The sequence below is a fragment of the Microtus pennsylvanicus genome, chromosome 4 (assembly GCF_037038515.1).
Source record: "Microtus pennsylvanicus isolate mMicPen1 chromosome 4, mMicPen1.hap1, whole genome shotgun sequence".
Lineage (NCBI taxonomy): Eukaryota > Metazoa > Chordata > Mammalia > Rodentia > Cricetidae > Microtus > Microtus pennsylvanicus.
Genome location: NC_134582.1, coordinates 89908333 through 89924276, shown reverse-complemented (window position 1 = coordinate 89924276; position 15944 = coordinate 89908333). Strand labels below are relative to the sequence as shown.

The following is a 15944-nucleotide window of genomic DNA, read 5'->3' as shown; positions in this document are numbered from 1 at the left end:
TGTCCTGGCTGCTGTGGGCATCTACACATAGAGCACACACTGTGTGTGTGTATGGGTGGGGGCTCACAAACATCTTCACATTTTTGTTCACTACCTAGTGGCAGTAGATAGTAAACAGTTGTTGATTGAATTAATGATGGAGAAATGACATATGATTGAATAGGAAATACTTGGTTATTAGTGCTTGAACAGTTGTAATCAAATGGTAATTGTAATATACTATTTAAAAATTTAATACCCGTCACTCTCTGTAATGTTTCAGTTACAAGTCCAGATTAACATTAGATATTACAAAGGTGATGGTACGTGTGTTTTTTAATTTGTTGGGTTTTGGTCACTGGATCTAAATACCAGACGTTTTAAGTCTCTAACATTGCATCTTCTCGTCTGTGATAATGCTCTCTCCAGATTAGTAGAGATATGCTCCATTTTTTCCAGTAACTTCTACAGAGAAAATTTGTTCTTTTAGACTGTTGACAACATGGGGACATTCAAAGCTGATCAAGTCAGGGCCTGTCCCTTCCCTTAGTCCATTCTGTGGGAAACAGTGCTCTCTCTAACTTAGTAAAGAACAAGATTCCAAATTAGTCTTTATGCATTTATGCATCTATACATAAAATTGGAGTCACCAAAGGACACCAAATCTGCTCTTCATCCGAAGGGGAAATTCTACCTGTCAGAGAAAAAGGATCGGATCCCTTGAGCTGCTCTGTTAATAAAAGCACCCACCTCCTTAGGATTTCCTCTGTCACGCTAATCACTACTAGTTTAGCACAGGGCAGTGTTAAACTAAAGCAGCAGTAGCAGCTATCAGTGTCATCACTACCTTGAAGAATGCAAACCCCAGGTCACAGGTGAAGAGCCAAATGATCTTTGCTCCACATTTCTAGAGCAATTGAGAAAATAAAATTATGCAAGACTTAAGCAAATAAGCAGGATTTGTGGCTCTAAAGAGACTGCAAGGACTTCAGTTGATGTTAAAATAAAAAAGCAAATCAAAAGAAACAACATACATAATTTTAGCTATTTAGAATAAATACTGACAAAGGATATCTAACCAGCAGTGATCTTCAGGTGTGAATGCACAAAGCAGTTGATCTTCACTGCTCCAGCAGAAACCCTGAAGATGTGAAGGATCGCATCAATGAGAAGTCAAATTTAAATCTCAAATAGATTTTCCCCACTCCGAATTCCCTTGTACAGTGTTCCAGAGCCGCTACCCCTTCCCTGGTTGTGGCTCACCCTGCCTGTTACATCCAACTCTGTCATTCCTAAGTCCTCTTCTTCCTTCAATTTGGGCACCTTTGCCCCAAAAGACTCTTGTCTAAAAGGCTTAGGTTATTTAGCCCCACACCAAGACATTTTCAATAAAGCTTTAGAAGGGTAAGTCTACCATGCCTTCCTTTTGGGATACCCTGGGCCTTGCCATTGAGCCACATCTGAAACACCCCCCCCCCCATCTAAGCCATGACAAGGCTCTGGAGGACAGATGTGTTTGTACTTATCTGTGCAGTGAAGAGGTGGTGAATAGGTCCCAAAGGCCCAAGTACATATCATCATCGTCGCCACCATGCAGCCCCTCGCTTGCGGTTCTCAGGGCTATGGTTAGGAGGTCCTTTCCTCCCTTCACTACTGAAGGTGGAAGTCAGGGCTTCATATAGTCTACCCTTCAGCCCTCAGAGGCCTCTGTCCTGACTTAGACCTGTTCCTGCTATGAGAAATCAGGCTGATCTTAGTCAAAACTGAAGTAACCCAGTGAGTTCCTTCTTCCTCTGGGTTTGTGCCTCGATACAGGTGAACTTTGTCATTTAATTCTGACAGCAGATTGCAGCTGTCCACTGTGGAATGCAGTAGTTAAGAAAAGCGCCAGATTGAGCCATATGTCCTTTCAGAAGCCAGTACCAGGAAGCCTGAGTCTGGAGTATCTGGAAAATTGTGAAGTCATCTTGAGAATGGTGGCACACTATAGTCCTTGTTGCTACTTGGCAGGCTCAGGATAGGCAGATCTCCTGAACCCAGAAGTTTTCAGGCCAGCCTAGGCAATAGGGATAGCCTATCTTATAAAATAAACACAATTAAAAATCCATAAGCAAAAGGGTTTCTGTTTCTTTAGAAGGTGGCAGCAGGCTGGTAGTTAAATCAGTCATGGGATCCTGCAGTTTTTAAAGAAGGACGGACTGTAAGGCGACTACAGGGTTGGCTCAATAGGCAAAGTGTTTGCTTTACAATAAGAGGACCTGAGTTCAAATCCCCAGAACCAACCTAAATGCTGTGTGTGGCAGTGTGTGCCTATAATCTCAGGGGCTTGCTGGCCAGCCAGTGTAGCTGAAACAGCAAACAGTGACAGACATTGTCTCTGGCTATAAACAGTCCAGGAAGAAAACTGACACTGACCTCTGGTAGGTGAGCACAGCCACACACATGTGCACAAATATATGTACACCACGCGCGCGCACACACACACACACACACACACAAAAACAAGAGAATTAAGAATGATCTGGCACATTTTGTATACACATAAGGGCTGGGAAGACACGTGAAAGTACACCTCCATGTTTAGATCTTGATTATTACAGACATGGGAAATGGGGCAAGTCTTTACAAACCAACAGGACAGAATCCAAGAGGTCGGAGTCTCCCAGAATCCCAGAACAGAACTTTTCCATTTAAAAGGCACTTTTAGGGTTCTGGCTATCAAAACTGCTGCTTTCTTTAGGACATAAATAATTATTACGAAGAGATGTCTGAGCTTTTCTTCACTGAATGAAGATGTGTTAGACACTAGGATGCACCTGCATGGTTTCTGCTCTTCATTGTTTAAGCACCATCACCATTTGGTAATCTCTTGGTCAGCTGCACAGCTCTCTGGGAAAACTTTAGGTTTATAAGTACGCTTCCATTGAGTTATTCCTTTACAGTTGCCTTATTTTGTTTGTTGTTGAGATTTACTTTTCATTTTTTTAGATTATGGGTATGCATGTTTGTCTGATTGTAGGTTTGTGCATGTGCTTGCAATGCCCTTGAGGCTAGAAAAGACACTGGATCCCTTGGCGCTAGAGTACAGGAAAGCTGCTTAACGTGGGTGCTGTGACTTGAATTCTGGTCCTCTGCAAGAGCAGCACATGCTCTCTGGCCCCTGAGCAGGTTTCACTGAAGGTTTTTCCTTTACATTTCTCCCAACTGAGCTTCACTGTCTTGAAGGCATTACTATCTGAGTGTTCTGTGGATCCTACAGCTGTGTTCTCTTGTGCCTGTGGCACTGCCCAAGGTATCAGTTGATAATTTTTCTTATGCACATTCTCCATTGACAGCATTCATGAAGGTCTCGGTGACATGGGGTGAGGCAGGCCAGAGATCCTGAGCTTCATGACTCTATCTGCCTTAGCAAGAGTGAGCTTCCTGGCTTCCTCTTTCTTCCTCTGTTATATGAATCCATGATCACATTCTCAGTGGAGCAAACTCAAGGATGGCGAATCAAGCAGAGTTGAATATACATTTTTGTACACCAGACATTTTAATTTGGACATTTGAAATTTAGAAATTGTTTCCACTTAGCTTAAAATTAGCAATGTAAGCTGTAATTATAGTATATGCTTATGAAAAGTTGGGTCCTTTCAAGCCCTCATACTGCACATTACTATATTCTTGACATATAAAATTATATAGCCTCGGGAATTTTGCCTTTGTGTTTTGAGAGTAAGGAATAGGTCTTAGTTTGCACCTTTGTGTTAGAAATGGGGCCACCAGCAATTTGCTTTTCAGCCTTTGATCCAAAGAATGTTTTCATCAACAGAGTGCTAGACTTCAACACAAAGAATGTTAATGTGTGCCCTCAGCTGCCACCTCAGGGACAACAGCCTCAAAGGGCAAGTGCAGGGAGAACCATGCTTTTCAATGGAATTTTAAGTACTGACCTATATGCATGAGATAATGATTCAGACCACAGCTCTGAAAGCCTGTATCATGTTTACCCTTAGAAACAATTAGTGAATTTTATAAAAGTACTAGCAACATTTTCCTTCTAAACGAGGCCTATAGACTGCCAGCACTGGAATTCTTATACAAACATCCATTGCTTTTAAGAAAAGTTTCTTTGTAGGATAAGTAACCATAATGGCCCTTAAGATGTATACTTAATGCAGTGTTGATAGCAATTATTTATGAACAACACAGCAAGGGTGGTCTTTTGGTTTATTGACGAAAGCTAACAGATTCGCAGTCTGGCCTGCTGTGTTCATATAAGTTGTTTTCATAATTTAAATGGAACTATTATTCACAAGCTGTACAAAACTGTTCCCCTGGTTGCTGTTGTTTGGCTTTCAACCCAGTATTTCCTAACCCAGGAGGAAAACAAAACCAGACTAGCTCTAGTAACAACAGAGTTGGGGAGGGGGCCCTGTCTTTCGGGCTGTTGCTGGCTCTGGCTCCAGCTCTTCCAGCAGGTGTCACTGTCTGGCAGCAATGGGGGCAGATTATGGCTCATCTGAGCAGGCTTGGGGAGAAGGTTGTTTTCCAAACACTTCCAGGAAAGTCTTGTTGCCAGCCTATGAGAGCATTCCTTTTGGAGAAAAAGACATTGCTACTTTAAAAATTACCTTTCCCCTCTGAAGTTAGATTGCACATGCAAGAAAGAATAGTTTTGTGATCTAAAATTGTGTCGTGTCAGAAACATTTACAATGAATGAAGAATGTTCTAAAGGAACAAATTGCATGGAGCTTTTTAAAGAGCCATTTATTTATGAGTTTGTTAAGCAAATGTGGGTGTCCTATGTGTTTTCTACAGCCTCTAATGGCTACAGAAGGCTAAAGTATAGCATTTATCTTCCTGGGCTATTAGCCTATGTTGTACACACCAAAATGAGGAATAGCTGCAATATGATAAAAAGAAGACAGTCTATCATGTTGGAATAGCAACAGGAGACTGGGGTTTGCATGCTGGCTTTGATGCTTTACAGCCGTATGCATAAGGGGGGGGTATCTGTTAACTGTCATAGCATGGTGGCTTGATTTTGACTTGGTAATATGATACGATCAACTGGACACCAGCAGCCTTTTTCTGTAAAGAGCCAGGTAGCACATTTTCAGGCATGCCTGACTATAGTCTCTGTTATCTGTCACCATTAGCAAACTCCAGTTGTACTGTAGCATACACACAAGCCTGGCTGTGTCCCCACAAAACCTTTATAAGAATAGGCAGTGAGTGAAATGTGGTAGTGACCAGAGTTGCCAGGCCCTGGTAACCAAGGTCCTGAGAATGCTGTCATAGTTACTATGTTAAGTAGCCCAAACAGTTTCATAAATTCATACTTGGTGAGGTTTTTTTGGAGAAGTGGTCAAGTCTATGACATCTTCTCTGGCTCTGATAAAAGCCACAAACAGGGCTAGAAAAATGGCTCAGCAGTTAAGAACACTGCTCTTGCAGGGGATCCAGGTTTGATTCACAGTACCCACACGATGGCGCACAGCCCTCTGTAAATCCAGTTTCAGGGAAGTACTAAGGCTTCTTCTGGCCCCCCATCAGCACTGCATTCACACAGTATACATACACAGTGTAGGCAAAACACTCATGTACATAAAAAATTTCAAAACATTTTAAATTTAAAAAAAAAAATAACCAGCGCCACTTCTGTGGACACAACCTCTGATTCAGTGCCACCAGGCTTCTCCAGGAGCTTACCAGGCTGTTTAGGGTCCTGCTGTGAAGCTTCATCAGAATGTGACAGCAGAGCAGGTGTGGTTATCTGTATGAGACAAGACTGGGCCCACTGACCTTCCTGGTTGAACTGTGGAGAGCTTATAAGGTTCAGCTGCCATATACGAGGCCCTTCTCCCACGCAAGGATATCTGGGAGGTGAACAGTTGTTGGGGTTGGGTTGACTCTTCTTAGTGTTATAGCCGCCCATATATATCCTGGAAATAACCCCAGTTCCAAGCAAGCTGGACTTGGGGTGGGATTATTTTTGTGAGCCTTTGTTCAGATGTCTCCAGGAACCTGTACCTTCTGCTCAGCTATGCTGCTCACCATATTGTTTTGTTTTATTTTATTTCAAAATACTGGCCTTGTTAGACAAATAGGCGACTATCCTATTGATAGTTAGGAATATGTAGCATTATTATGAAATTAGGTTCAATTATTAGTTTACATTCTCCTTGGAGACTGTGTTTCATATAGTCTGCTATGCATAATCAAATAATTATATGAGGCTTTTCATGTCTCTCTCTATAAACAAGGAGCTTGCGTGTATCTTTAATAAGCTAGCTTAATGACTATAATCTATCGTTGACCTTTCGGATCATCCTGTAGTCAGTTTTAAATGTGGCTGAATTGAAGTATTTAGCACAGACAGTGAGGATTGAATCTCGAGTCTGACACTTGTGAGCAGTAGTGCAACAATAAAACTCATTAACTGCATTTTCACCTGCTCTAACCCTTAATTAGTGCTTGTTTTAATTATGATCAGGTGGTGTTGCTTGTATTTAGTGCTAAAAGCCAGGTTCTCTACTAGTATAGATGGTTGGAGCAAGAGTGGAGCCACGCTGCTTTTACATGTACAGTTGGGTAAGAAATCCAAGGAGCATATATCTAAGTTAGGGCAGGGATCATAATTTTCAGTGCCTCGAAATTAATCAATAGAAGAGTTAGACTTCATTTTAAGAATTGACTTCTAGTAAACAGTGGCAACATGCTTCCCAGACAAGTCTTGATGTGACCGTGCAGGTCTAGAGGATCTAGTCAGGTTTATGAGACAAAATCAAGACCTAGAAGCAATGACAGTTTTTTTGTTAGCTTTTTTTAAAAATATTTTTCTATTATATGGGAAATTGTAAAACTCTCATGAACATTCTTTACCCAGCCTTCCTTGTGTTCTAGCCTCCTTGACCATAGCACATTTGGACATTTGAAGTTGACCTTAAGTTATACAGGTTTAAGGTGGCATCCGCTAGGACTCTGCTGAAAGTTTAACTGCCTTCCCTTCAGAAGTACTGAACCCCTGTGGAGGACTTTGACACCCTGCATCCCCTGTCCAGCGAATGCTGACCTTGTCAGTGGCATCACTGTGGCGTTATTAACCGAACTTTTCTATGGAGTTACTATCGTCATCCGTCTGCTTGTGTCTGTGGACTCAGAGTCCACTTCATTCATCCAGTCATCCCCAGGCCCTGTGGCTAGATCAGTGTCTCACTCAGGTTCCAGCATTGGCCCTAGAAAGGAAGAGCCCTTCAGGTCTGATCCAAACTGATCATCTTTTCTAAGTAGTTCCTTTCTTTAGGACTCACGCCCAAGAAGTTCTAGCTCCAGAGTCATGCCATGCATTTCTCTTAGAACCCCTGGTTCCTTTTGCTGGAGGAACCAAGACCTAGCTACGGGCTGGTGTACTCATTGCTACCTACTGCCACCTCTTTGTGCCTCCATCATAAGGTTTAATTAGGCAATAGATGTGTGCATGTCGGTGTACACACACACACACACACCGTTTGTATACATACTGAAACTTCCTGTTTCGTTCTGCCCCGTATTTATCTTTGCTTTTTCTATTTCCTTCATTTTTGACTTCTTCTATGCACAGTGAGAAGTCAAGGGTCTCTGTAATCGGCATCAGCTACAGTTGGCCATATTGTTACAGCTCTAGCATAGGTGGACTAGGTTTGGAGGTTCTCCTCTGTGCCCCAATGAGAGATTTGCAATCATAGCCTTGTAATTTTATGTTCCAAGATGGACATCTTATATTACATGCTAAAGTTGTGTAAGTCATTTTCATGCTTGGAATGGACACGCTCTTCTGGCTGTGTCGTCAGTGTCAAGCAGGCACAAGATTGCCTGGGAGTAACTCTGGCTGCTGTCTGTCATCATTGCCTAGAGCTTTCTTATTCATCTAAAGATACCGTGTGCTTTGCATGGGGGTTGGTTTGCAAGAATGGTGTCTGTTCAGTATTTCAGTTGACGGTCTTCCTTTGGGGCTGCAAGTCAGAATCGGTCTCTGCTCTGGGCCTTCCTGAGAGCTGACTTAGCACTGGATGCAGAAACAGAAGATAGTGCATACTTCTGTTCTCACTGGGTTCCTTACGTGCACCATGTTTTTGGCTTCCTGGGCTCTAGTTGCTTAGCTTCTCTACCCCTCCCCAGGCTGGGCAATAGTCTTGTTCTTCCCACAGAGAGGAAAGTTCCGTTTCCTCCTGTTTCTTTCCCCATTGCAGTGAACATCACCAGCATCTGAGGTCATCAGTGCTCGCCGTGTTTTGCCTCACTAGATCAGACTTTTGTTTCTACAGTGGAGAGAGGGGAGAAGGGTCCAGGTGAAGTTCTTCGCCTCTCCTGAGGCTGCTGCTTCTCTCCCATCTTGGGGCTAAATTGAATACTCACCACTCAGTGTCTAGATGGGCTTCATGGTGTAGGTACCTAAAGAACCCCAGAGCTGTTAACAGTCTTAACAGACACCTGACTGGAAACAACTTGGATTCTGTCAAACCATTTTTGATGAACTCCCCTGCCCAGTATTCTGTTACCTTTATCCCAAGTAACACTCTTCTTGTCTGCTTCCTTGCAGACACTGTCTTGCCTTAGATTTGGGCTGTTGATTGTCTTAAATTACAGTTCTTGGCTGAGTAGGGGGAAAGTTATACATGTAAAGTAAGGCCTACTTTTGTTTTTACAAAGCAGTAATTTCAGGGTAGAGCAGGATTCAGCCAAGCTAGACTTTGCAGAAAGTCAGCATGGGATGAAACCTTCCTCTTCAGCAACCTCTTCAGGATATCCAGTTCCTTGTGTCTTTTCTGTTTCCCCATTTTCTGAGGCACCCAGAGTTTCCAGGAATGTATCCAGAAATTACTCATTCTAACATGGACCCTGAGTGGGATTCAACTAATTAATGTTGTTCTGTTATTTTACTACATAGTAGTAGAACTTTGAAAACAAAGAAGAAATCTTTGCATATTTTATCTTTAACTACTTTAATTGTAAAAATAACACACATCTATGATAATAAACATTTTAGTCTTTTCCATCCCTTAGAAATCACCCTCCAATGCTTTGGTGCATAGTTCCTATAAGACTTTTCTATTAAGAATTTATTTTTGTAAGAATTTTTTTTTTGCCATGCAGAAAGAATACTAGAATAAATGAATGCTTGGGAAAGTTGGTAAAAATATCTACTGCATATTTCTCTGTTTGCATTTTTTTTCTGTTTTTCAAAAATTAAGGGTGGGCTCCTTTTGCCGGGGTAACACTATCGAGGAACCAGTGAATAACTGCAACCTGAGCCAGTACTTCATGTTTACATGGGCACAGTAAAGAATCAGCAGCCATAATGCATAGCCTAGAACAGTTACACCAACATGCCTCTTCCTGTGGAAGAATGATGCGTTCAAAGCCCCGGGGCTGAGAGGAAGTGAGATGATGTGGGTGTTGTTTATCCAGTGTTAGACGTGGCAGTGGCACAGCACTCCACCTGACAGTACTTGACACATCCCATTACCAAGCCGACAAGCTACTCAGTGGTTAGCAGGCAGGTCTTTGTTGAGTGCTGGACAAAGGGCTGTTCCAGGCAAGACAGGGCAATCTGGGCACAATCTTATCCCACTATTCAGAATCATGCATAGGATAAAACCTACTATTTCTGGCACCCTCTGTTTAATTTTTATTTTTTGACTGCAATCCAAAATCAAAACCAGTGTCACAGTTTAATAAAAAAAATTTGGAGTATATCACATACAACTAAACCATATATGGTCTAACACCCGTGTGGGATAGTGACCAAGAAATAGTGTAGAGTTTTCCCATCCCTCCCTTAAATGTTATCTTTTTACTTTGCAAGATTTTAAATAGTGATTTTTTAAAACCAAGTTTCACATGAATGCATGAGAATTTTAACACTATCATTTGAATCATCTCTAATAGTTCTTGAAAAGTAGTTAGTATTAATGATAGTATTTTTAGATAATATTCGTTTTTTGTAAGAAATGGGTCAAGTCATAGAAATAAGAAGACGTATCAGTAAATTCTGAAAAAAAGGGGGAGGGACTGCAGTGATGCCTCAGTGACTAAAGTGCTTGCTACATAAGCACGAGGACTGGAGCTCAGGCCCCCAGCATCATGAAAAAGCCAAGCATAGCAGCACAGCGCTCTAACCACGGTGCGGGAAATAGACATAGGCTGATCTTCCAGAGTCACCAGCAAGCCAGTCTAGCTGAAGAAAGTTCAGGTTCAGTGAAAGACCCTGTCTCAAAAAACACAACATGGAGAAGTGATTAAGGAAGCCACTATGCCACCCTTTGGCTCTCACATGCACCTACATGGGTGATATATGACACACACACACAGACACACACACGGGCATGGGCTTTAAATATGAGCATTATTACTAAGAAATCGTTTTAAATGTTTTCAATACAGTTAAAATTTATTTTATTAACAATTCAAATACCATCAAAGTGTGATGCTATTTTATTTTAAGTATTTATTTTTAATAAAAGGAGGTGATGGTAGTTTATTAAGCATTATTACTAAGAAATCAATTAAAACATGTTTCCAATATAGTTCAAATTTAAACTGTTTTACTAACAATTCAAGTACCATCAAAGTGTGATGGAATTTTATTTTATTTTTTTTTTTTGGAATTTTATTTTTTAATAAGAGGAGGATACAAGCATATATACGGATGACATGACCACTCGATGGCTAAGGGAGAGGTTTTTATTATAGATCTGAGGAAAAAGTCAGAGGCAGCTGCAGGAATCTAGAGCAGAGAGAGAAATTGGCAGATTGAACTGACTGGACCTGGCCACAAGGGAAGCAGAAGCAAAGCAGAGGAGTGGGGGTTGGGAGGACACAGAGAAAGATAGCAGGGGGGGGGGCAAGAAGACAGACTGAGAACATTGAAAATAGCAATAGAGTAAAAATCATGAGTGGAGGGGGAAGCCCATGAGCTAAAGAAGTTTAGGACACAGGAAGCAAGCCTGTGATAGCAAGGGAGTCTAGAGACCAGCTTGCTATGATATGCTAATGGGCAGTACAGACAGCCATTTGTCCTTTCTGCCTTTGGGAATTTGGGGGAATGGAGTTTCCTTTGGACAAAACAAGAAAATAGAAAAAAGCTTATGAACAGTTGATCTTTTTATATTTAATTTTTGAGGCTTTATTTTCTCCAATACCTCTCACACTCTGCTTGTCCATTCTCTTTGAAGCCTCATTTCTTGTGCCTCCCTGCTACCCCAACCATGGCCCTTACTCTGATATCCTTCCCTGAGTCCCTGCTACTAGACTGGCTGCTTCTTGTCACTCCTCTGGCGTGTGCTCTGGGTAGCCCCATCTTCTACATGCTTCAGTGTTGCCAAGCTTGTAAAAGTGAAAACATGGTGTTTGTGTGATTGTAGAGCACACTATAACAAACCCTCTTGTTTGTCATATTAGATGAAAAGCAGAGATTCAGTTATGAGCGGTCTGGATATGATCTTGAAGACTCTGACGGCCCAGACGAGGATGATAATGACAATGAAGAGGATGATGAGGACAGCCAGGCAGAGTCTGGGCTCTCAGCAGCACCTTCCGTCACAGCCAGCCCACAGCATCTTCCATCCAGAAGTGGCCTTCAGGATCCCGGGAGTATAGAGGAAGACCTTAGAGTTCCCAGTTGCTTCTCAGGGGTACACACAGACCCCATGGACATTCTACCTAGAGCGTTACTCACCAAGATGACTGTTCTGAGCACAGTACAGATTGACTCCAACAGAACAGACTTACCATCAAAGGTCAGGCAGAATACTGCAAAAGATGAGCATGAAGTAGTTCCTCGTGTAGACACTTCCAGGTCCCCAGAAGTTCCCCCCAGGTCTCCTGGCCATCAGATGTCTGTGGAGTACCCTGAATCTGATGTTCTGAGAAGTCCTACAGCTGCTAAGACTGTTGCTTCAATACAGGTAGATGAGCATTGGTGGTATTTGGTTTTTTGTTTTCTCTTATTCTATTAGGAAAGCCTAATAGATTAAACCTAATAGATTAAAAAATTTATCCATGACCATATGAGTATCTACCTTTTTGTTGTTATAGCCAATGACAGAATTCATTTTTATCTATTAAACTCCTGTTAAGTATCTGACAAAAAATTCACACATTGTATCCATAGCCTGTGATGCCTCCTTTAAAAATAATCCTTTATTATTTGATTTTAAAAATCACAATAAAATATGTATGTACCAGTTGTAAACTCACATCCTGCAACTTAAGTGGTTGACTAGTTTTTCCACTAGTGTGGATATGGTGTGTGTTCAGCATCTATCTAGATTTTGTGCTTTGTTTGCTCCCGTTGACAAAAGATCTAGTAGACTTCAATGCAAAATTAACCTCACACAAAAATAACTCAAGCATTCATGTTGTTTGGATGAGCAGACTGCTGGGAGAGCTTGGGAAAGTTTCCTTGAAGAAGAAAGCTCAGGCCGGAACCCAGCTCCGGTAGAGAAAGTGTGCTGCATGCTTCCCCACGGCTGCCTCCTACCCAACAAATAATTCTCTTTGCCTCACAGTTCTCGTCCCTCTCCTATGTGTTAAATAAGGCAATAGGCTTTATTTTTTAATGGGAAAAGATGTTTCCCACTAGAGAAAAATAAAAGCTTGTAATTTTACATTCTAGCCTAAACTAATTTAATCTGTCAGTTTAATACAGAAATTAAATTATATATATGCAAATGCATGTATGTATTATCAAGAAGAAGGTAGTATTTAGATAAAATGCATGGGTGGAAGGGGGGACAGGCAAGATTTATCCCTCCCTACCATTGTGTTCTAACTGCCTGTATCTCAGCATCTTCCACATAACTACCAGCGCCGAAATATTCAGTCTTCAGTAGATGTTTTATCAACTTCCGAATCAGTGAGCAAATAAATGAACAACTGCAGACCTTTGTCTTAATAGCAGCTCTTCATTTCATGAGTGAATAATTTCTCGGTTAATTTTTTCCCAGCTGAGTTGGTGCTCACAGCCAACTAATATGGCAATTTCTCAGCACTTCCTAGTCTCTAAAGCGGTGCTAGTGTTGCCAGAAAAATAGCACCAACATAAACATATAACCATGCTCATCTGTCAGTATAAAGTGATGACACCCAAGAAACTGGTTTGCAAATTACAAAATACAATTTTTTTTCTGGTATGAAGTAGGAAAGAATTAAAAATGAAGATTTTTATATTAAAATAATTTTCAGGAAGCCAACAATTATAAAATACAAACATATAATCTTACCTCATTGAAAAGAACAGACTGAACACTAGAACTCTGCTTTGATGAAGGAGGCGCAGCTATCAAGGCTCATTGTCTCTTGTCTTTCAGGATTCGTCATCTCTAAGACTGTCTCCTGCCGTGGCCCAGCTCAACCCTCAGCCTGCAGCCCGGATTCCTCCCTCTGTCTCACCTCACCCTGACAGCCAAGAACAGAAGCCGCAAATAACCTTGCAGCCGCCTCCAGGCTTGCCTTCCCCTCAGACACATCTGTTCAGCCACCTCCCCTTGCATTCCCAGCAGCAATCAAGGACCCCGTACAACATGGTTCCTGTTGGAGGTATCCATGTGGTGCCTACGGGCCTCACATACTCCACTTTTGTACCCATTCAGGCCGGACCAATGCAACTCACCATCCCTGCTGTGAGCGTTCTTCACAGAACCATGGGTACCCCCGGGACTACCATCACCGAAGTTTCTGGGCCTGCTAATCGCCCCACTGGAGTGGCTGAATTGAGCAGTGTGGTGCCATGTATTCCCATCGGCCAAATCCACGTACCAGGCCTGCAGAACCTGAGTCCCCCAGCCTTGCAGTCGCTCACATCCCTGGGTATGGAAACCGTCAACATCGTGGGCCTGGCCAACGCCACCGTGGGCCCGCAGGTGCACCCGCCAGGCCTGGCCCTCAACGCAGTGGGGCTCCAGGTTCTGGCGAATGCGCCTGTACAGAGCAGCCCCGCCCCACAGGCGCACATCCCAGGTCTCCAGATCCTCAACATTGCCTTACCCACCCTGATCCCCTCGGTCAGCCCGGTGGCTGTGGGCACCGCAGGAACCCCCGAGACTGCTGCTTCCAACAGCAAAGCGCAGGAGCTGCAGACGCCCGCAGGCCAGGGACACAGTGCCGAGCCGCCCCAGGGCTCACCCGAAGGCCCTCAGGAAACCCCCAAAACAGTGCCCAGACCCTCAGCCGACCACGCAAGGCCTGAGGCCCCAAGCAAAATGGACACCAAGAAGGTGGCCTCCGTGAGTCACGTGTTGCCCGGGCGTTCCTCTGCGCAGGCGCAGCCAGCACCCACACCGGAAGCTTTACAAAAGATAGCAACTTCAGGCCCTGCATCGCTCCCCACAGACAGAGCAGCTCCCAGGCCCCCGGTGCCCCACAGGCAACCCATTGTGCACTTCAGCGACGTGAGCAGCGATGATGACGATGACAGGCTTGTCATAGCAACCTAGTGGTTTCTTTTTTATTGATTTTTTTTAATAACAGGTTTTTTTTGAAAACCCTCCTTTCCTTAAAGCACATTTTTTTCTGACATAAACTCATGACTAATCTTTGTGCAATCATGAACTTTTGACCAATAATTGTGTTTTGTGTCAACTCCAGCCATTTTTGTACATGTTGTATAGACAATTGTGCCTTTTAGAAGTTTATGTTTAGAATCTGTACAGATCGTTGACTATCTATATACATACAAATATGTTATATATGTATATGAAAACCAGGTAGTTGTGTTTAGTAGAAACCTGTCAAATAAATCAGATGATTAAATTATATGTTGTACTGTTAAATATAAATTTTTATGGCTGTGGGGCAGTTTCTGTGTATAAATTAGTATGTAAACCCCATATTTATTGTATCCATATTAGTCTCTGCAAATGGATCTGTCATTGTGTGTGACAGTAAACTGTACACTTCAGACAGAGTTTCTGTGTTATGAACCGTTCCAGTAAAATACTGTTTACTAACTTTAGTGGTGCTGTGGTCGTGCTGACTTTAAACCTCTCTGGGAAAGTAGCTTCAAGACGTGTGCCTTCCACAAATGGTTCTTAGTTCTGAGAAACAAGGCTTCAGTGGTCTCTTTCCCTGGGAAACTGGCTAGAGTCCAACAGTTGGGACTAAAGACAATGTTTTTCTAATTGTCAGAAGTAGTTTAGTAGCTGTCTACTTGTTAGAAGACTGAATTCTTAACATTGTCTATAAATGTCTAAAACAGGCATACTGACCTTAAATGTGGCCTTGGAAAACTCTGGAAAATGTAAATTAAGCGAAAAACAGTCCTGAGATCCACAAAGCTCCCTTCCAGGCTTTAACCCTATGTTCTTAGCCATCTTTCAGATGTGCTTTTATGTGGAGAGTTCTGTCTACCACCAAACCCTAAAGGACCCAAGAGTTATCAGTAAGAAGAACCTAGACCTCTAATTTAAGTAATTCTAGGAATGATTGCTCCTATCCTGAGAAATTCCACTCAGTCGTATAGGGAGATGCCTGGCGGTGGGATAGCACAGTTCTCACTGCAGCTCTTTGCCTTGTTTTCCAAGGACTGCAGGTGCTAGGTGTGTGTGGAACATATTTTAATTTGGGACTTGAATATTTAGCACAACTTTCAGACAGTGTATCACAGGTTTAATTGTTCTCTTCATGAAGCCAGTGAGACTGTTAGAGGGGAATATGCAAGAACTTTGGAAACACCCTGCTAGTCACTCCGAAGATCATTTCTGTGGCTCTGGAAATGGCACCTGGAGCCCCACCTATCTGGCTTATAATTAGGTTTTCCAACCTGCACTCCAATTGACAAGCAAACTCCGGATCTATGGTACTGGTTTTTTTCTTCTTATGGCAGTACATTTTTGCTTCAAACGTTAAATTTCCACAAATAGTGCAAACTTCATTTTGAAAAGAATCCTAGAAAATTCAACTATGGAAGTTCCCTTGCTCTCACAGCCTAGTTAAA

At 42.4% G+C, this 15944-nt stretch overlaps 1 protein-coding gene across 3 annotated transcripts in view; it reads left to right on the top strand.

Annotated features, from left to right (window-relative positions):
• Nucleotides 1-14963, top strand: part of Hivep1 (HIVEP zinc finger 1) — a 143104-nt gene extending 128141 nt beyond the window's left edge. For all 3 annotated transcript variants that reach the window (XM_075969823.1, XM_075969822.1, XM_075969825.1), the window contains exons 8-9: nucleotides 11411-11916; nucleotides 13321-14963. In XM_075969823.1, coding sequence (XP_075825938.1) covers nucleotides 11411-11916; nucleotides 13321-14445 — 1631 coding nt within the window. In that variant the 3' untranslated portion in view covers nucleotides 14446-14963. The remainder of the gene's footprint in view (nucleotides 1-11410; nucleotides 11917-13320) is intronic.
• Nucleotides 14964-15944: the final 981 nt, after the last annotated feature.